The 18,728-nt window shown below is 42.2% G+C and overlaps 1 protein-coding gene across 8 annotated transcripts in view; it reads right to left on the bottom strand.

The window, feature by feature from the left end:
* Positions 1-18,728, bottom strand: part of LOC105492044 (armadillo repeat containing 2) — a 161,954-nt gene that overhangs the window by 106,465 nt on the left and 36,761 nt on the right. For all 8 annotated transcript variants that reach the window (XM_011758886.3, XM_011758883.2, XM_011758887.2 and 5 more), the window contains 2 exons: positions 8,565-8,641; positions 3,324-3,422 (listed from right to left, as the gene is read on the bottom strand). In XM_011758886.3, the coding sequence (XP_011757188.2) occupies positions 3,324-3,422; positions 8,565-8,641 (176 nt within the window). The remainder of the gene's footprint in view (positions 1-3,323; positions 3,423-8,564; positions 8,642-18,728) is intronic.

Genomic DNA, 18,728 nt, shown 5'->3' with positions numbered 1-18,728 from the left:
GTAAAATATTCCTCAAATAGATCAAGATCATGAAAGAGATGTGGCAAATGATGAGAACTTGTGATCCAGGCTTTTATTTTTTCTCTAAAGGAAAGTATTGGGACAAATTGGCAAAATCTGAGCAAGATTTGTATAGTATTGTATGGTAATTTCCAGATATATAAGAGAATGCTTTTGTTTCTAAAAAATATACATGCCAGCCGGGTTCAGTGGCTCACACCTGTAATCCCAAAACTTTGGAAGGCCGAGGCAGGTGGATCACTTGAGGCCACAAGTTTGAGACCAGCCTGGCCAACAGAACAAAATCCAGTCTCTACTAAAAATACAAAAAATTAGCAGGGTGTGGTGGTGTACACTTAACATCCCAGCCACTCAGGAAGCAGAGGCACAAGAATTGCTTGAACCCAGGAGGTGGAGGTTGCAGTGAACTGAGATCGTGCCGCTGCACTCCAGCCTGGGCAACAGAGCAAGACTCTGTCTCAAAAGAAAAAAAAATTAGGCCAGGCATGGTGGCTTGCGCCTGCAATCCCAGTACTTTGGGAGGCCAAGGTGGGTGGATCACAAGGTCAGGAGTTCAAGACCAGACTGGCCAATATGATGAAACTGCGTCTCTACTAAAAAAAAAAGAAATTAGCCAAGCGTGGTGGTGGGCACCTGTAGTCCCAGCTACTCGGGAGGCTGAGGCAGGAGAATCGCTTGAACCTAGGAGGTGGGGGTTGCAATGAGCCAAGATCGTGCCACTGCACTCCAGCCTGGGTGACGAAAGCGAGACTCCATCTCAAAAAAAAAAAAAAAAAAAAAAAAAAGAAAGAAAAAGAAAAAAGAAAAAATTAAAATATGCATGCCAAAATACTTAGGAATATGGGACATTAGGTTGGCAACTTGTTCTCAAAAGGTTAAAGAAATTAAAAACTGTGTCGTGGTAGAGAAAAAGAGAGGGACGGGGAAGGGACAGAATGAGAAAGCAAATGCGGCTAAGTGTTACTATTAGGGGGATCTGGATGAAGAATATACAGCATTTTTTGTGATAGTCTTGCAACTTTTCTGTAAGTCTCAAATTATGTCAAAAGTTAAAAAAAGAAAAAGAAAAAAATTCTCAAGGGATCAAGTAATCCAGCCCTGCCACCATTCACTGATGTTTTGTTCTGTTTTTTGAGACAGGGTCTCTTTCTGTTACCCAAGCTGGAGTGCACTGGCACAATCACGACCCACTGCAGCCTCGACCTCCCAGGCTCAAGTGACCCTCCAGCCTCAGCCTACCACGTAGCTGGGACTACAAGTGCATGCCACCATGCTCAGCTAATTTTTGTATTTTTTGTACACATGGGGTTTCTCTATGTTGCTCAGGCTGGTCTTAAACTCCTGAGCTTGTGATCCTCTTGCCTTGGCCTCCCAAAGTGCTGGGATTACAGGCGTGAGCCACCATGCCTGATCCATTTGCTGTTCTTAATGTTATCTAGGGAGAGAGATGCCATATTTCCGTGTTTAATAAGCCTTCTTCTGAGAAGGAAGATTCATTCACATTTCAAATCCCCACTCCTGTTAAATTTTCTCTACTAGTGTGCATGGTAGGCAGAGCCCTTAGCACCCTCTTAAAATCCTTCCGGCTGAGCTGGACATGGTGGTGTGAGCCTGTAGTGTGAGAACCACTTCAGCCCAAGAGTTCAAGGCCAGCCTGGGCAGCATTAGTGAGACCCCTCTCTTTAAAAAAACTCCTGGCCAGGTGCAGTGGCTCACGCCTGTAATCCCAGCACTTCAGGAGGCCAAGGCGGGTGGATCATAAGGTCAGGAGTTTGAGACCAGCCTGGCCAATATGGTGAAACCCCCATCTCTACTGAAAATACAAAAAAATTAGCCGGGCATGGTGGCGGGCGCCTGTAGTCCCAGCTACTCAGGAGGCTGAGGCAGAAGAATAGCTTGAACCCGGGAGGCAGAGGTTGCAGTGAGCCAAGATTGTGCCACTGCACTCCGGCCTGAGTGACAGAGCGACACTCTGTCTCAAAAAAAAAAAAAAAAAAAAAATCCTTCTTTCCTGTAGGAAGACTTCCTACAAGAAAGGCCTTCACAATACTGACTCAGTGTCCCCATTCAATGTTTTGCAATATATTTTCTTATGTAACCTTTACCCAGACTCATTGTTCTTCTCACTATTGTTTGCACATTATCTCCTAAGATAAAGGGCCCAAAGCTAACCTGGCACACTAATATGAGGGGGAACATAGTAACTCTAGAGGGGAAAAAGTCATCACATTCATATCCTTAGGACTTTGGGCTGCAGAAGCCTTTTGAGATAACCTAGTCTCCACCTCGTCTGGCAGGTGAGGACACTATTGCACACAGAGTCTAGGTGACTCCTCATGGCCATATGCTTAGCAAGTAGCAGCACCAGGACCAGAAACCCTGTCCAGGGCTCCCACATTAACCATGAACACAGCCAAGCACCAATGGGGAGCAGAGGAGGGGTGAGGTCATTTGAACCTTTCGGGAATCAGGTCTTTTGCAGCACGTCCCTGTTTGGTTGCTGGAGAGGATTCATTTACCCTGCTTCTCTTAGAGCATAGTCCTGTGGCTACCAAGCTGGTTTGCTCACCAACAACTCCTAGCAAAGGCTTACTGTGCACTGTGTGCCAGGCACTGGGCTCGCCCTAGGGCTATGACCACTGCTCCAGAGGAGCCTGGTTCAACTTCAGAAAGAGAATCCTTGAGGAGCTGCAAAGAGGGAGAAAGTGGAGGGCCATCCCATGACACGCTTTCCCTCCCCTTGCAGGGACCCATCGATCATGGGCCTTCACTTCTGGGGCAGTTCAGAGTGCAAGGGTGGGACACATCCCAGGCCATTTCCCATGCTGTGGGTGGTATTCCTGACAGATGTGCTCCCTTCAAGAGAGTAGGACATATACCAGTTGGACCAAGGAAACCACGGGCACACCTGTCAAGGACGCCAGTTTATGAGACTCAGCTTCCAAGCCTGAAATCTGTTTTAATCTTTTACTTTCTTGAGTATGAACAGCCACCTGAGAGAAGTTAAACCAGCATTTCCTTGGGCAGAGGAAATGATAATTAATTTATATTACAAAGGAAATTTTAGAAATTGGCTCTCTTGGTGCACGTAAAGCATAATCTTACTAAAAATTATGTGTGCATGTATTATTTAATACACACAGGGTAAATAAATAGATGACTTCATTTGTTTTTGAACATGTTCACAGAAATGATAGTGAAAACTTACTAAAAATATCAGGGCAATGGGGAACACATAAATAACTACAGGTATTGTTTTAAAAAAAACAAAAACAGGTTTTTGTTTTGTTTTGTTTGTTTACCCTTTTCTAATTCACGCAAAATCGGTACAATCCTTGTATTCCAAAAGACTTCGTCTACTTCTATTTCTGCGTCCTTTTCTTGCAGGTCAGCTTTTGGGACTGCAAAAGAAATCCAGAACAGGAGAAAAAGTTATGAAAAAGGAGTTGTCATGAAGCACAGTCAAAAGCCTTTACTATTCATCACTACAATTAATAAACTAGAGAATTAAATTAGCCTTTGCTCCCCAAGCCTGACTATTTCTCATTAGAACTACAGGTCTTCTAATCAAATTACCCCAAATTAAACTCAGACTGGATAACGTAAACAAGTCAGAACTTTAAAATATGATCTGGTCACTTCATAAAGTAGTCAGCTTTGTAAATACTGATGACTGTCAGTAAGGCAAACAGTTCTGAGTTCATTTTTACTTAAACGTATCCCTCTGTAATATAGAATAAATAACTATAGATATGTAAAGAATAAGGATTTTGAAAATGTGTAATGAAAAATTTTCTAAAAGGGAGACCTAAAATGACTTTCTTTTCTATAGAAATAAGATGTCCACGCTAACATGGGGCCAGTAGCATTAACGCCAAGTGATTTTGTGTGGTGCAGCAGAAAAGCCGGGGCCTTGGGGGCTGACAAATCTCAGTTCAAATCCCAACTCCGTTAAGGACATGGTGAGTGACTGGGGTCCAGTTTCTTATCCTTTCTGAGTCTCTGTTTCCTCATCAGCAGAACAGAATATTTGCCTTCGAGGGTATAAGAATTAAAATATATGGTATAGGTAAAGCTCTGAGCTCAGTGCCAAGCCTTTAGCAATATACAGTATATAATTAATTTCATTTCCCTGATTAAACAAGCACACAAACAGGTAATCACCCCTGCAGTATCTCATACCTGTGTGATACTAACAAGCCATCAAGAGTAGATGCTGCCTGTGAATATGGGTTGCAGGGAATAGCAACCATTGACTGTGTACTCTAGATGCAGGAGGCCTCCATTTCATTTTCACAGTAACACTACGAGGAGGTTCCCAAACAATCCCCATTTTGCAGGTGAAGAAAGTGGAGCCCAGGTGTACTAAGTTATCTGCTCAGGGTCGTATAGCTCCCCAGCCTCTGCACTTGACCTCAAAGCTATGCTGACTTGCAGCAAACTAGCCAACTAAAGGGTAACATTGGGGGGAAATCTAACTCGTATTAGAAACTGCGAATTATGATTATATTTCACACAGGCAGTGTCTCAAGATCTAAAACACTGACTGTAGCTGGAGGTGGCATTGCTGTGCTGAGGCATTACTGAACAGTGCTGGAGATGTATTCCTCAGTCTCCCTTCTCTGAAGACCACCCTTTAAATCCTTTATCTGGCACTTGGTCTACATCAAGTCAGGGAGTCCATGCCCTCTCGGGGCAGGGTGGACCTGGTACCAATTAAGTGTACACACAGAAGGTGCCTGGACCCTAAAAATGTCACATAAAGAGTTAGAAATCAGGAACAATCAGAGGGTGAGAGGCTGGAAGAGAGAGAGACAAGAGGCAGAGAAAGACAAAGAGACAGAGACAGAGAGAGGAGCAAAAGGGTATACAGCCCATATATTTTCAGGTTACTTTAAACAAAGGACAAGTTGAGCAGGAGGCCTGTTAATAGCACAGGTTTGGAGTCACCATCCGAGTTTGAATCCTAGCTCTGCCACCTACTAGCTGGTTGACTATGGGCAAATTGCTTCACCTCTCTTCTGTAAAATGGGGTAACAATGGTTATCTCTAAATATTGTGATTAGGATTATTAATTTATTTGTGCTCTTCTGTATTTTCCAGTGCCTCTAATGCATTATTATTATTCTTGAAGAGAAAAATATATACAACACATATTAAATGTGTGTAATACCTTAGTACATATCCATATTAATATTTTTTAATATTAATATGGATCAAAATAAAATTCTCTGCATCAAGAAATCCAATAAAGTCCCTTGACGATTATCTGTACAAATAGCAGAGAAATCCATAGATAACACATAATGGCATGTATTGAAAAACTCATTTGAAATCAGAGATATATTTGAATTCTGAATACTCACACCATCAAATGGTGCTGATGTCACGCAGGAGAAGCAGGGACACTGTACAATCTATCTATCCCGCCCAACACAGAGGCCTTCCCCTGTTATACTACATGCTAGAAATGGCCACTCTCAGTTGCAGCAAGTCCAGGCTTGCCTTTTATCAACCCTTCCCACTGCCAAGAGCAGCTGACCCACACAGGGCATCCAAGATCACCTAAGCAGCAAAAGTAAATAGAAAGAGGTTGTCAACAAAGCTATTATTAAACATTTGCAGTGCAGTAAATAGCCTTAATAGCAAGGTTTCAGATAATCTATCTAACCCAGTACAAGACTTCACCATAAAATACTAAATTGAATTGTCTTTAGGACAAATTAGTCCACATCAGTACAGATTCACAATCCCTTATCCAAAACCTTTGGAATCAGATATGGTTTGGGATTCGGAAACACATGGATTTTAGAAAGTCAATACGGTATACACATTGCACATCACAAACCACCCCGCAGGGCCTTCTGCAGCAGCACCCTGTAGCAAAATATCTGAATATTCACAGTAACAAAATGAAGACTCGAACTGACTTCCCATCAGGCTCAGGGATTTTGGAACTACAGATAGTTTGTAGACTACCATCTCAATCTTTTGGATCATTGTTTTTATGAATCTGCCTTAACTTTGATAATTCATGGATGTGGATTCTAAAAATAAACATGAATATTCAAGTAATACAAAAAACATAGTTTCTCATATTTGTGGATAATTAACCTATTCAAAGTCCAAAGTATATAAAGAATAAAATAAAATAAACATCTATCAAGGCAAGTGAAAGCCAGAAAATAAGTCAGGCAAGTTATTTAATCCACACATATTTATGACACACTTACATTTACTAGAAACTAGACTTTGAGTCCAATAAGTTCAAGTCTGCATTTTTTACCTCCTATGCAATATGCTGCTTAATACAGAAGTTCTATGAGAAACCACGGCTATCAACTGTTTTTCAGGACAAATAAAATGGATAACTTATTCACCCCAGAAAGAGCTAAATTACAGGGGTGAGTCAGAAATCACAGAACAACTTATTTAACCCTCATGGGCCCTTATGAATGTTTCTGAGATTGGCTTCTCCTCAGAACCGAAGTTACTGAGTCACTGGTATGAGGGTTTCCTTCCAACCCTCTCCTAGGAATTTCAAAGTGCACAGTTGTGTCTGGCTATAGCCTTTCTACCTCTTCACTCACCCTGGGCCTCCCCCTGCCTCCATTTTATACACAATCCCTGAGTTACTCTAGAAAATGAAGCATGGAATCATATGACTGCTTTTTAAGATACACACAGACACACAAATAACAAAAAGGTTGTCTCAACCTTGGGCAACAATCTAATATTTTAGAAAGCACTTTCATCTAGGTTCACAGTTTGCTAAATATAAACATTATGATTCAACAGGAAATTGGGTAAGTCAAGCAAAAATTTCAGCATGTTTTTGAAGATTTTGCTGTCTCAGTGGTTATAGTTGTTAACCACAGCTTTGAGTTCTGGACACAAAAACCTGACACAATGTTTGGATTGGCTGATGTTTTTAGCATGTAAATGTAAAATCCTTAGCAACTATGCTGGCTCGAAAATTACTATATCTAAGATTTTCCTGAGTAAAGAAATTCCCAATGGCACAAAAGTCATTTTATTGATAAAAAACTAAGTTTTGAAGATAACAATTTTTAAAATCTAGTATTCAGTATTGTAAAATCTCATGTGTACAAAAATATATGAAGAGTATAACAGACACCAGTGTATCCCATACTAGTTTGGTCAGATATTAACATTTTGCCAAATTTTTATCCTTTCCCTTATTTTAAAGAAATGAAACATTACAGATGTGTGGCTCCCTGCATCCATTCCCCTCCTCCCTCTCCCTCTAGGGGTTACCACCATCCTAAATCCCCTGGTTACTATGATTACACTTGACTTCACATGCTTACCACATGGCTGTGTATCCGCAAACAATATATGTCTTTGCTTTTGCAACTTGTTTCATCTCATATTATGTTTATACTGAATTTACTCAATATTACAATATACAAAAGCCCATGAGTTCACTTTTCTAACAACTATATTCTATTGCATGAATACATTTTGTATCATTTCTAGACTGTGGTTTATATTGTTACATACTTTCTCAATTAAACCGTTTAAAGGCCCAAAGGACGGTCTTAGTAAAGTTAATATAGTTTCATTTAAGTGAGCAATGTTGTTTTTTGTTTTTTTTTTTGAGACAAGTCTCGTTCTGTTGCCCAGACTGGAGTGCAGTGGTGTGATCTAGGCTCACTGCAAACTCCATCTCCCAGGTTCAAGTGATTCTCCTGCCTCAGCCTCCCAAGTAGTTGGGATTACAGGTACCCCACTCCCTCACACCATGCCTAGCTAATTTTTTTTTTTTTTTTTTTTTGGTAGAGATGGGGTTTCACAATGTTGGCCAGGCTGGTCTTGAACTTCTGACCTCAAGTGATCTGCCTGCTTCCAAAGTGCTGGGATTATAGGTGTGAGCCACCATGTCCAGCCAAGCAATGCCTTGAACTCAAGTTTTTAACCCAAGAACTATGTTAATGTTAAGTTTTGCAACTTCCCAAATGCTTTTACAAAATGATTTCTACAAAACCATTAAGACTGTCATCTAGGCCGGGCATGGTGGCTCACCCCTGTAATTCCAGCATTTTGGGAGGCCGAGGCAGGTGGATCACGAGGTCAGGAGATCGAGACCATCCTGGCTAACACTATGAAACCCCATCTCTACTAAAAATACAAAAAATTAGTCAGGCGTGGTGGCGGGTGCCTGTAGTCCCAGCTACTCGGGAGGCTGGGGCAGAAGGATGGTGCGAACCCGGGAGGTGGAGCTTACAGTGAGCCGAGATCTCGCCACTGCACTCCAGCCTGGGCGACAGAGCAAGAAACTCTGTCTCAAAAAAAAAAAAAAAAAAATGCCATCTACAGACGTTTGAGGCATCTGAGTTGGGTAGTGGTAAGATGGTAAGATTGTATGAATATAATAAAAATGTATAAAAATAAATGTTGATTTGTGATCAAATTGGACAAACTTCCTGAAGTTTTCAGTGAGCCAACATAGATATCTTCAGTGCAAACATTTTTCCTTTAAGTGGAGATGCTGCAGATGAAGGAGTGTGGGGATCCCTCACCTGCTTTGGTTTGCAGCCTGCTCAGGTCTGAGCTACTGGGGCGTGATGAGGCCCTCGCATGTCTCTTCCCCTGGTCCCTAGGAGAAATACATAAAACACTCAGCACAAACGTCAAAACACTTCTAATTTTGTAAATGACAAGAGTCTGCTATACACAGTTTCTTCTTTATTATTTTGAGATAGGTGTCACTCTGTCACCCAGGCTAGAGTACAGTGGTGCTGCAATCACAGCTCACCGCAGCATCAAACTCCTTTCAGCAAGTGATTCTCCCACCCCAGGCTCCCGAGTAGCCGGGACTATAGGCACACGCCACCATGTCTGGTTACTTTTTAAAAAACATTTTGTAGAGACAGGGTCTCACTATGTTGTACAGGCTGGTGATTTTGGGTCTCAAGTGATCCTCCTGCCTCAGCCTCCCAAAATGCTAGTATTATAGGAGTGAGCCACTGTGCCCGGCCAATATACAGTTTATGAAGAAACCATCGAGAATTGTTTATAAGGTGGGGTTTGGTGCTCTATATGCTGTTTTGTTTTTGTTTTTGTTTTTATGAGATGAAGTCTTGCTCTGTTGCTCAGGCTGGAGTGCAGTGGCGCAATCTCTGCTCACTGCAACCTGCCTTAGCCTCCCCAGTAGCTGGGATTACAGGTACACGCCACCATGCCCAGATAATTTTTGTATTTTTAGTAGAGTCGGGGTTTCGCCATGTTGGCCAGGCTGTTCTCAAACTCCTAACCGCAGGTGATCTGCCCGCCTCGGCCTCCCAAGTGTTGGGATTATAGGCATGAGCCACCACCCTGGCCTTGATATGCTGCTTTAATTTACCTTTGATTTCCAAATAAGATTTATCTTTTTAAAACAAGTCATATTTGCCTAACAACATGAAATACAGTTACTAGAAAGAACAAAAAATCCAGTTTACTTTGCAAATCAAAACAAAATTGGTTAAGGATATATACCACAAGAGGTCACTGTTACAGTAAGAAAGAACTCTGGGATGCTTGGATTACAAAAGCCTAGCCTTCGGGAGCTGGGAAAGACCTCTGTCTCTTTTTCTCTCTTCCTCCCTCCCCTCAACCCTGCAGACAAAGAAATTATGTTCCAGCTGGCCAGATGTGCCCAAGGTCACACAGTAAAGACACATTTGGAACCTAGGTCTCATAATTAATAAATTCACTTCTCTTTCCACTACATAAAAATGTGCCCTGGTTCCATTTTTAAAATTAAATTAATATTCTCTCAAAATATTTATTTTTAGAAATATTTTAAACGTTAAAAAACTGAAAATAAATTTGGACAGTCCCCAGATGACAAATATTTTGTATTCCAAACAAAAGAGCAGTGGCTGGCCAATAGCAGGATTATATGCTCAGGTTTTTAAAAAGTTTTATTTAATGTAGAGAACATCTCTGAAGGATACAGCTTCTCTTTAGCCAGAGCTGACACTTAGAAGTACTGACTTTTAAATATCTGCACAAAATTCCAAAGTAAAAAAACACCAGGAGAAGCAGAGTGCAAGTTTTATATCAAAATTTCTTTTTGGCCATCAAATATAATAGTTGTCCCAAAAAGCTCACAGAGAAGGCCTATACATATGATAGTCCCGTGGACATCTGTATGTGCCCGTGGCTTCTGCTTCCTGTGTAGTGAGCCCCCCAGTGACTATGCTGTGTTGCAGCTTAGCCCTTGGCCTTTCCTACCGCCCTGAAGATTAGCTTCTCCAAATACCATTTTTTACCTCATAAACATGTTCCCCCCCCACTTTTTTTTTTTTTTTTTTTTTTTTTGAGATAGAGTTTCACTCTTGTTGCCCAGGCTGGAGAGCAATGCGTGATCTCGGCTCACCCCAACTTCCGCCTCCCAAGTCCAAGGGATTCTCCTGCCTCGGCCTCCTGAGTGGCTGGGATTGCAGGCGTGTGCCACCACGCCTGGCTAATTTTGTATTTTTAGTGGAGACGGGGTTTCTCCATGTTGGTCAGGCTGGTCTTGAACTCCCAACCTCAGGTGATCTGCCTGCCTCGGCCTCCTAAAGTGCTGGGATAACAGATGTGAGCCACAGCGCTCATCAGCCACTCCCAACCTTTTTTTCTTTAAAAAAAAAAAAAAAAAACACTTAACACATCCTTTAATCATAAAATAGGAAAAAGATGAAGCCAATTTTCCAAAAATTATCTAATTAATATTCAGAAACAACTGCTTTATTTGTACATAATAAAAATACATGATAGCAAATGTCCCAAGCCAATCAAAAATGGCTATGGGGATAGGGACCTCTCAAAGAAGGCAGAAAGAAAAGAATCAATACCAAAATGATTGATTTTGGTAAAGGTAAAATACCAAAAGTTTGTCAGGGTGTGGAGCCAAGGAAGTTCTCATATTTATGACTCCTAGAAATAACGAGAAGGTTTGAGACTAGGGACAAGGCCTTCCTTTCAATATATACAACTGCCCTATACAACTATTAAAATCAAGCAAGATACTTTTCAACTGACGGGCTTCCAAAGTCAATGGTCCACTCTCCCTGCGGTCATGGTCAGTGATGAGGTTGCCTACATAAATACCACACGCATGTATCCCCACTTCTAGGGGAAAAAACGAAGTGTCCTTCTTATATGCAAAAGCTCAGCAGTGCTGAGTCTCCCAGTTCTCAAGAAGAGCACAGAACTAATTAACTCAAGATGGATTAAAGATGTAAACATAAGACCTAAAACCATAAAAACCCTAGAAGAAAACCTAGGCAATACCATTCAGGACATAGGCATGGGCAAAGACTTCATGACTAAAACACCAAAAGCAATGGCAACAAAAGCCAAAATTGACAAATGGGATCTAATTAAACTAAAGAGCTTCTGCATAGCAAAAGAAACTATCATCAGAGTGAACAGGCAACCTACGGAATGGAAGAAAATTTTTGCAATTTATCCGTCTGACAAAGGGCTAATATCCAGAATCTACAAAGAACTTAAACAAATTTACAAGAAAAAAACAAACAACCCCATCAAAAAATGGGTGAAGGATATGAACAGACACTTCTCAAAAGAAGACATTTATGCGGCCAACAAATATATTTTAAAAAGCTCATCATCACTGGTCATTAGAGAAATGCAAATCAAAACCACAATGAGATATCATCTCATGCCAGTTAGAATGGCAATCATTAAAAAGTCGGGAAATAGGCCAGGTGCAGTGGCTCAAGCCTGTAATCCCAGCACTTTGGGAGGCCGAGATGGGCGGATCACGAGGTCAGGAGATTGAGACCATCCTGGCTAACATGTTGAAACCCCATCTCTACTAAAAAAAATACAAAAAACTAGCCGGGCAACGTGGCGGGCGCTTGTAGTCCCAGCTACTCGGGAGGCTGAGGCAGGAGAATGGCATAAACCCGGGAGGTGGAGCTTGCAGTGAGCTGAGATCCGGCCACTGCACTCCAGCCTGGGCGACAGAGCCAGACTCCGTCTCAAAAAAAAAAAAAGTCGGGAAACACCAGATGCTGGAGAGGATGTGGAGAAATTTAGGAACACTTTTACACCGTTGGTGGGAGTGTAAATTAGTTCAACCATTGTGGAAGACAGTGTGGCGATTCCTCAAGGATCTAGAACCAGAAATACCATTTGACCCAGCAATCCCATTACTGGGCATATATCCAAAGGATTATAAATCATTCTACTATAAAGACACATGTACACACGTATGTTTATTGTGGCACTGTTCACAATAGCAAAAACATGGAACCAACCCAAATGTCCATCAATGATAAGACTGGATAAATAAAATGTAGCACATATACATCATGGAATACAATGCGACCATAAAAAAGGATGAGTTCATGTCCTTTGCAGGGACATGGATGAAGCTGGAAACCATCATTCTCAGCAAACTAATACAAGAACAGAAAACCAAACACTGCATGTTCTCACTCATAAGTGGGAGTTGAACAATGAGAACACATGGACACAGGGAGGGGAACACCACACACTGGGGCCTGTCAGGGGGTGGGGAGCTAGGGGAGGCATTAGGGGAGCATTAGGAGAAATACCTAATGTAGATGACAGGCTGATGTGCACAGGAAACCACCATGGCACGCGTACACCTATGTAACAAAACTGCACGTTCTGCACGTGTATCCCAGAGCTTAAAGTATAATTTTAAAAAAGTAATAATAATGCTAGAAATAAAAAAGAGCACAGGACTGGGATTAACTGCTGTTCTATGTGATCCTTATGGTGTGGAGGGTATGTGTAGGCTCTGAACCCAAGCTGCCTGAGTTTGGGTCCTGGGTCTAACTTTTATCGGCATTGTGACCTTTTACTTGGCTTTGGTTTCCTCATCATTAAAAAAAAAAAAAATTTTTTAATAGAAATGGGGGCCTTGCTATGTTGACCAGGCTGGTCTAAAACTCCTAGTCTCAAGCAATCCTCCCATCTTGGCCTCCCAAAGTGTTAGGATTGCCGGGTGTGAGCCACTGTGCTGAGCCTGGTTTCCTCATCTTAAATCAAATGCAGTGACTCTGCTTAGTACAGCGACTGATGTTGGAAGAACTTAATAAACTGAGATTAATTTTCTCTTTCCTTATGAGTCAATAATCCCTAATCTAAGCGGTCCAGAGCCAAATCTTATTGAGTTAAAGAATGTGCATGGCATTGTCCTGATGAAGTTTAAAATCTACTCTGAGGAACTAAGGAACCACTGTTTTTTCATGGAAAAGTCCAATAGAGTTGTTAATAACGTGCTAGAATGTGAAGTTAAACAGATTGCAAGAACTAGAGGGTGCTAAGAAGGAAGTGATTAGTGAGTGGGAGAAGTGGACCACAAAATGGGCCTTTAAAGAGTAAAAGTTGGCCAGCATGGTGGCTCACGACTGTAATGCCACCACTTTGGAAGGCCTAGGTGAGATGATCACTTGCGCCTAGGAGTTCAAGGAGCTCAAGACCAGCCTGGGCAATATGGCAAGACCTCCCTTTAAAAAAAATTTTTATACTATCTAGCATGGTGGCACACAACTATAGCCCCAGCCACTTTGGAAGCTGAGGCAGGAGGATCGCTTGAGCCCAGAAGGTCGAGGCTGCAGTGAGCTGTGATTGTGCCACTGCATTCCAGCTTGGGTGACAGAGTGAGACCCTATCTCAAAAATAATAATAGGCAGGGTGCAGTGGCTCACACCTGTAATCCCAGCACTTTGGGAGGCTGAGGCAGGCGGATCACTTAAGGTCAGGAGTTCAAGACCAGCCTGACCAACAGGGTGAAACCCCATCTCTACTAAAAATACAAAAATTAGCCAGGCCTGGTGGCGGGCGCCTGTAATTCCAGCTACTGAGGAGGCTGAGGCAGGAGAATCGCTTGAACCCAGAGGGGTGGAAGTTGCAATGAGCTGAGATTGCATCACTTCACTCCAGCCTGGGTGAAAGAGCAAGATTCTGCCTCAAAAAATAATAATAAAAAAAAAAAAAGTTAAACCAGCAAATGACAACAACACTACTCTCAGAAGGGGAATAGCACGAGTGAAAATAAAGACTGGCATAAGCAGCCTGATACTGAGGGCAGGGGATAAGTGCCCAGGGCAAGTAAGACAGTCATAGAAGGTTTCTACTGAGAAGTATTGGGAACAGTTGCCCCACACTGTGGGTTGAGTAAATGAATCTGATTTGACAGGCAATAAGGAACTGTCATAGGTTCTTATACAAGGAAGTGATGGGATTTGGGGGTGTGCGATGACGGGAGTATTTAGGAGACTTGGAGAGAATGAACAAGGACTAATCTGAGGGTGACAGTGGAACTGGAGAAGAAGGAACACATTCAAGAGGTTCTACAAATCAAGGGTTGGCAGGATTTCAGGCAGAGGAAAGAACAGAATGTAGCCCTGGAGGAACAGGATAGCGGGGGAAGCCTACCAGGGTTTCCACACAGCCATAGAGCTGAAGTCCCACGGTAAGACTGAATGGGGAAGAGAGGCATCAAGAAAAGAAAATCACTCCGTTAAGGAGAAAAGGAAGAATAGATGGACTTACGTACTCAACAGCAATTTGTTTTCCTGTAAACTCTACTCATTGGTCTTGGTTCTACTAATTGGAACTGCATGAAACAAATCTTTGTCCTTTTCCTTCTTGATAATCCTGCACATATTTAAAGACGCTGCATTCCCCACATAAAGTCATCTCCTGTGGTTTAAATCCCATGGCTCAACCACTTATAGCTGTGTGACCTCGGGTAAGTTTTGGTTTCCTCATCTGTATAAGGGGGTGGTAAATAACACTATCCCCCAATGTGAGACTGTTGTGAGGACTAAATGATAGGATGTGCAATTGGTTGGCACAGTTCCAGGCACAGGGTAAATAATCCATGTTTACTATTATGATTGTGGTCATCGCTGATGTCATCAGCAAACTCCTCCAGTCCCTTCAACTGTTCCTCACATGATACCATTTCAAATCTCTTCTAGGATACTCAGTTACTTGAAGTGAGTGTTTGTTTGTCTGGATCCCATTTAAAGTCTGGAACCCAGCACTCAGCCAAAGGTAGTATTGCTTGAGGACAGAGAGATGTTCTAAGTAACACTTCAGCCTAAAATGACATTAGCAGTTTGGTGGCCACATCACAGTGGTGGGTGTCTCTAATCTTTTCCTGCGTGTGCACTAAGGCAGATTTTCCCATCCAGGTTGGGCCTTTGCTCATTCCTCCTAAATTCCACAGTGCTGCATTTGGCAAAGAATTCCTGCCTATCAGATGTTTTTGGATCTTGAGTCAGTCATCCAGCAAAATTGTTCTTCCTAGTTTCCTGCTCCATATTATTAAAGACTGTAATTACATTTTTTTTTTGCAATGATTTTTCATGTACCAAAAATAATTTCAGAAATTAATTCTTAAAGCTCCTCTGTGAAATTCTTCGTAGAGGCAGATCGGCACTGTTTTGTTCGTTAGGATATCTTAATCGACAAATAACAAAAACCTAATTTTAATGGATTTAAACAATAAATGGAACTTATTGACTCACATAACCCAAATGTGGACAGGTAGGGTGGGTTTTAGGCATGGTGCAATCAGACCTTTGGCTGCATCTTTCTACGATTCTCTTAGCCCTGCCTTTCCCTCAGTTCCAGCTGTAACCAGGGTGGAGTTCTGATGAAAGCAAAATGGGTACAGCATTCCCAGGCCTCTCTTCCTCAGCCTACATGTTTAAGAGCAATAGCAAAGTCTTCTCTTGCAATCAGTGAGGAGGGTCCTACATTTCACTCTGAACAGCCAGAACCAATCTGTGGCTATGGCAGTGCTATACATGGAGTGACTTGAGTTACCACTGCCCATCCATGAGTCAATCATGTGGAAAATATCTACTTCTGGACCACATGCACCCCAAAGAAATACAAGTATATTTTTTAAAAATACTATAAAATTAGCCAGGGATGGCGGCTCATGCCTGTAACCACAGCACTTTGGGAGGCTGAGGTGGGCGAATCATTTGAGGTCAGGAGTTCAAGACCAGCCTAGCCAACATGGCGAAACCATATCTCTACTAAAAATACAAAAATTAGCTGGGTGTGGTGGCGTGCACCTGTAATCCCAGCTACTTGGGAGGCTGAGGCAGGAGAATCGCTTGAGCCTGGGAGGTGGAGGCTGCAGTGAGCCAAGATTGCATCACTGCACTCTAGCCTGGGCAACAGAGCAAGACTCTGTTTCAAAAAAAAAAAAAACTAAAAAATTCAGATTTTGCTGTAATTCTGACAGTTCTTCTAATTATTATGACTAAAGTTCTTTAGTCAGAGGTTAGCAAGCTTTTTCCCTAAAGAGCTAGATAATATATGCTGTAGGTATAGATAATATATAATACTTGGCTTTGTAGGCCAAGTGGGAAAATCCAGGTACTCAGGTACTACGTGGCTACATTCACAACCATTTAAAACGTAATGATTTTAAAAAGTATATAAACCATTCTTAGCTCAAGGGCTGTAAAAAAGAAAAACAAAACAAACAGACAAACACCAGATGGATGGCCAGATTTCACTCCTGGGCTGTAGTTTGTCTGTTTGTTTGTTTGTTTGTTTTGAGACAGTCTTGCTCTGTCGCCCAGGCTATAGTGCAGTGGTGTGATCTCTGCTCACTGCAACCTCTACCTCCCAGGCTCAAGTGATTCTCTTGCCACAGCCTCCCAAGTAGTTGGGATTACAGGCATGTGCCACCACACCTGGCTAATTTTTGGATTTTTAGTAGAGATGGGGTTTTACCATGTTGGCCAAGTGGGTCTCGAACTCCCAACCACAGGTGATTGGTCCACCTTGGCCTCCCAATGTGCTGGGATTACAGGCGTGAGCCACCAGACCTGGCTGGCTGTAGTTTGTTTATTCCTACTTTAGAGGAATAAACAAATATTAAGAAGTAGATTAAATAGAAGCATTTGGAATGTTTAAAAAGTCAATAAATTTATTTCCACTTTGGAAAAAATGACATGCAAGGAAATTGTAAAGGATGCTTATGGGTAAGAGAAAATTTAGCAACTTTTGAACTAAACTTATCCTTGCCATAAGAAAAAGACACTTCATTTTTCAAACTAGATTCAAGTTGTGTAGGTTCAAGGTAGTAAATGTTTTAGGCTTTGTGGCCACAGAGTTTCTGTCATAAGTACTCAACTCTTGCTGGAAGATGGCCATGGACAATAGGTAAATGATGAGTGTGGTTGTGTTCCAATACAGTTGTATTTATAAAAACAGGTAATGGGCTGGATTTAGCTCATGGGCCTTAGTTTGCTGATCCTGCTTTATAGTCTCTTCAATACTTCGACTGCAATTTGGTAATACCAACGGAGGGGTGGACAACGGAGGGAGGGTCCCCTCAGCATGTTTCAGAGCCTAAAGCACCAGATATACAGTTTCCAGACAGATTATCACTTTTTCTTTTCTTTTTTTGTGTGTGATGGAGTCTCACTCTGTCACCCAGGCTGGAGTGCAGGGGTGCGATCTCAGCTTACTGCAACCTCTGCCTCCTGGGTTCAAGCAATTCTCCTGCCTCAGCCTCCCAAGTAGCTGGGACTACACCCAGCTAATTTTTTTGCATTTTTGGTAGAAATGGGGTTTCACCATGTTGGACAGGCTGGTCTTGAATTCCTAACCTCAGCCTCCCAAAGTGCTGAGATCACAGGTGTGAGTCACTGCATCCAGTCAGATTATCACTTTTTCTTAATTACTAAACTTAAACACTCTACTTAAACAGCTATACAGAAACACTTGAAATTAAAGGACATGGTTTTAAAGGGATGTCTGTAAGATCAAAATTTTAAGAAAGTCCTCCAAGGTACTTAATAGTGTTGGCTTGGGCACAAGACTAAAATACACACACACACACACACACACACACAACCTTGGCACCTTTTTCAATAATCACTAACTGGTTATTACTAAAGTTCTATATATATATACACGATTAGATATATTGCTTTGTCGCTATCCACGTTAGCTTAACTTAGTTAACCTTAAATTTCCTTAGCTTAAGAGTAAAGGCTCATGGTTTCATACTCCCCTTAACATTCAAAGCCCCACAGTTTCAAGGCACTGCATGTGAAAAGCCCTTGTAACTTGTCAGTGCTGCATCTGGGAGGACTTCGTTCAGTACAGGGAGCAGTGGCTGTGACTGGCCTCTTCTGCAGCATGCTACTGTGATAACCAGTGCAATGCAGGGTTCCATCTCTTCTTTCCATTCTGAATGCCCTGGTGCCATGCTCCCCTCACCTTACGCTAGAACTGCTGCAACCGCTTCCCAATGGCTTCCTTTGTCCCAGGCTCTCCTCTCCCCATTCGTCCTTCACATAACTGACAGCGAAAGTCACCTCTCAGTGGTGCACCTTTATTTAAACAATGGACCCACATGCCTGGGAGTGGCATTGAAGGCCATCTGTCGTGTGTCCTTAACTTCCCTTCCAGACACGCTGCTCAGCACTATGGCTTGCAGCCTCAGGATGCCTCCTGCCACTGCCACGTCAAATCCCACCTCTGGCTTATGCTCCTCCTTTAGCCAAGAACACAGTGCTCCATCCCTCATGAAAATCAACCTTCAAAATGTACCCCCAAATCCCAACTACTCTAGGAATTTTCCCTTGATCCTCAAGTCAGAATTAGCTGCTCTGACCTCTAAACTCTCAGGATACCTTCTTTCAGTTCCCCTTTCATTCCTCCAGCATTCG

This window comes from Macaca nemestrina, chromosome 5 (genome assembly GCF_043159975.1).
Source record: "Macaca nemestrina isolate mMacNem1 chromosome 5, mMacNem.hap1, whole genome shotgun sequence".
Classification (NCBI taxonomy): domain Eukaryota; kingdom Metazoa; phylum Chordata; class Mammalia; order Primates; family Cercopithecidae; genus Macaca; species Macaca nemestrina.
The sequence above is the reverse complement of the archived record's forward strand: the minus strand, read 5'-3'. Positions and strand labels throughout refer to the sequence as shown.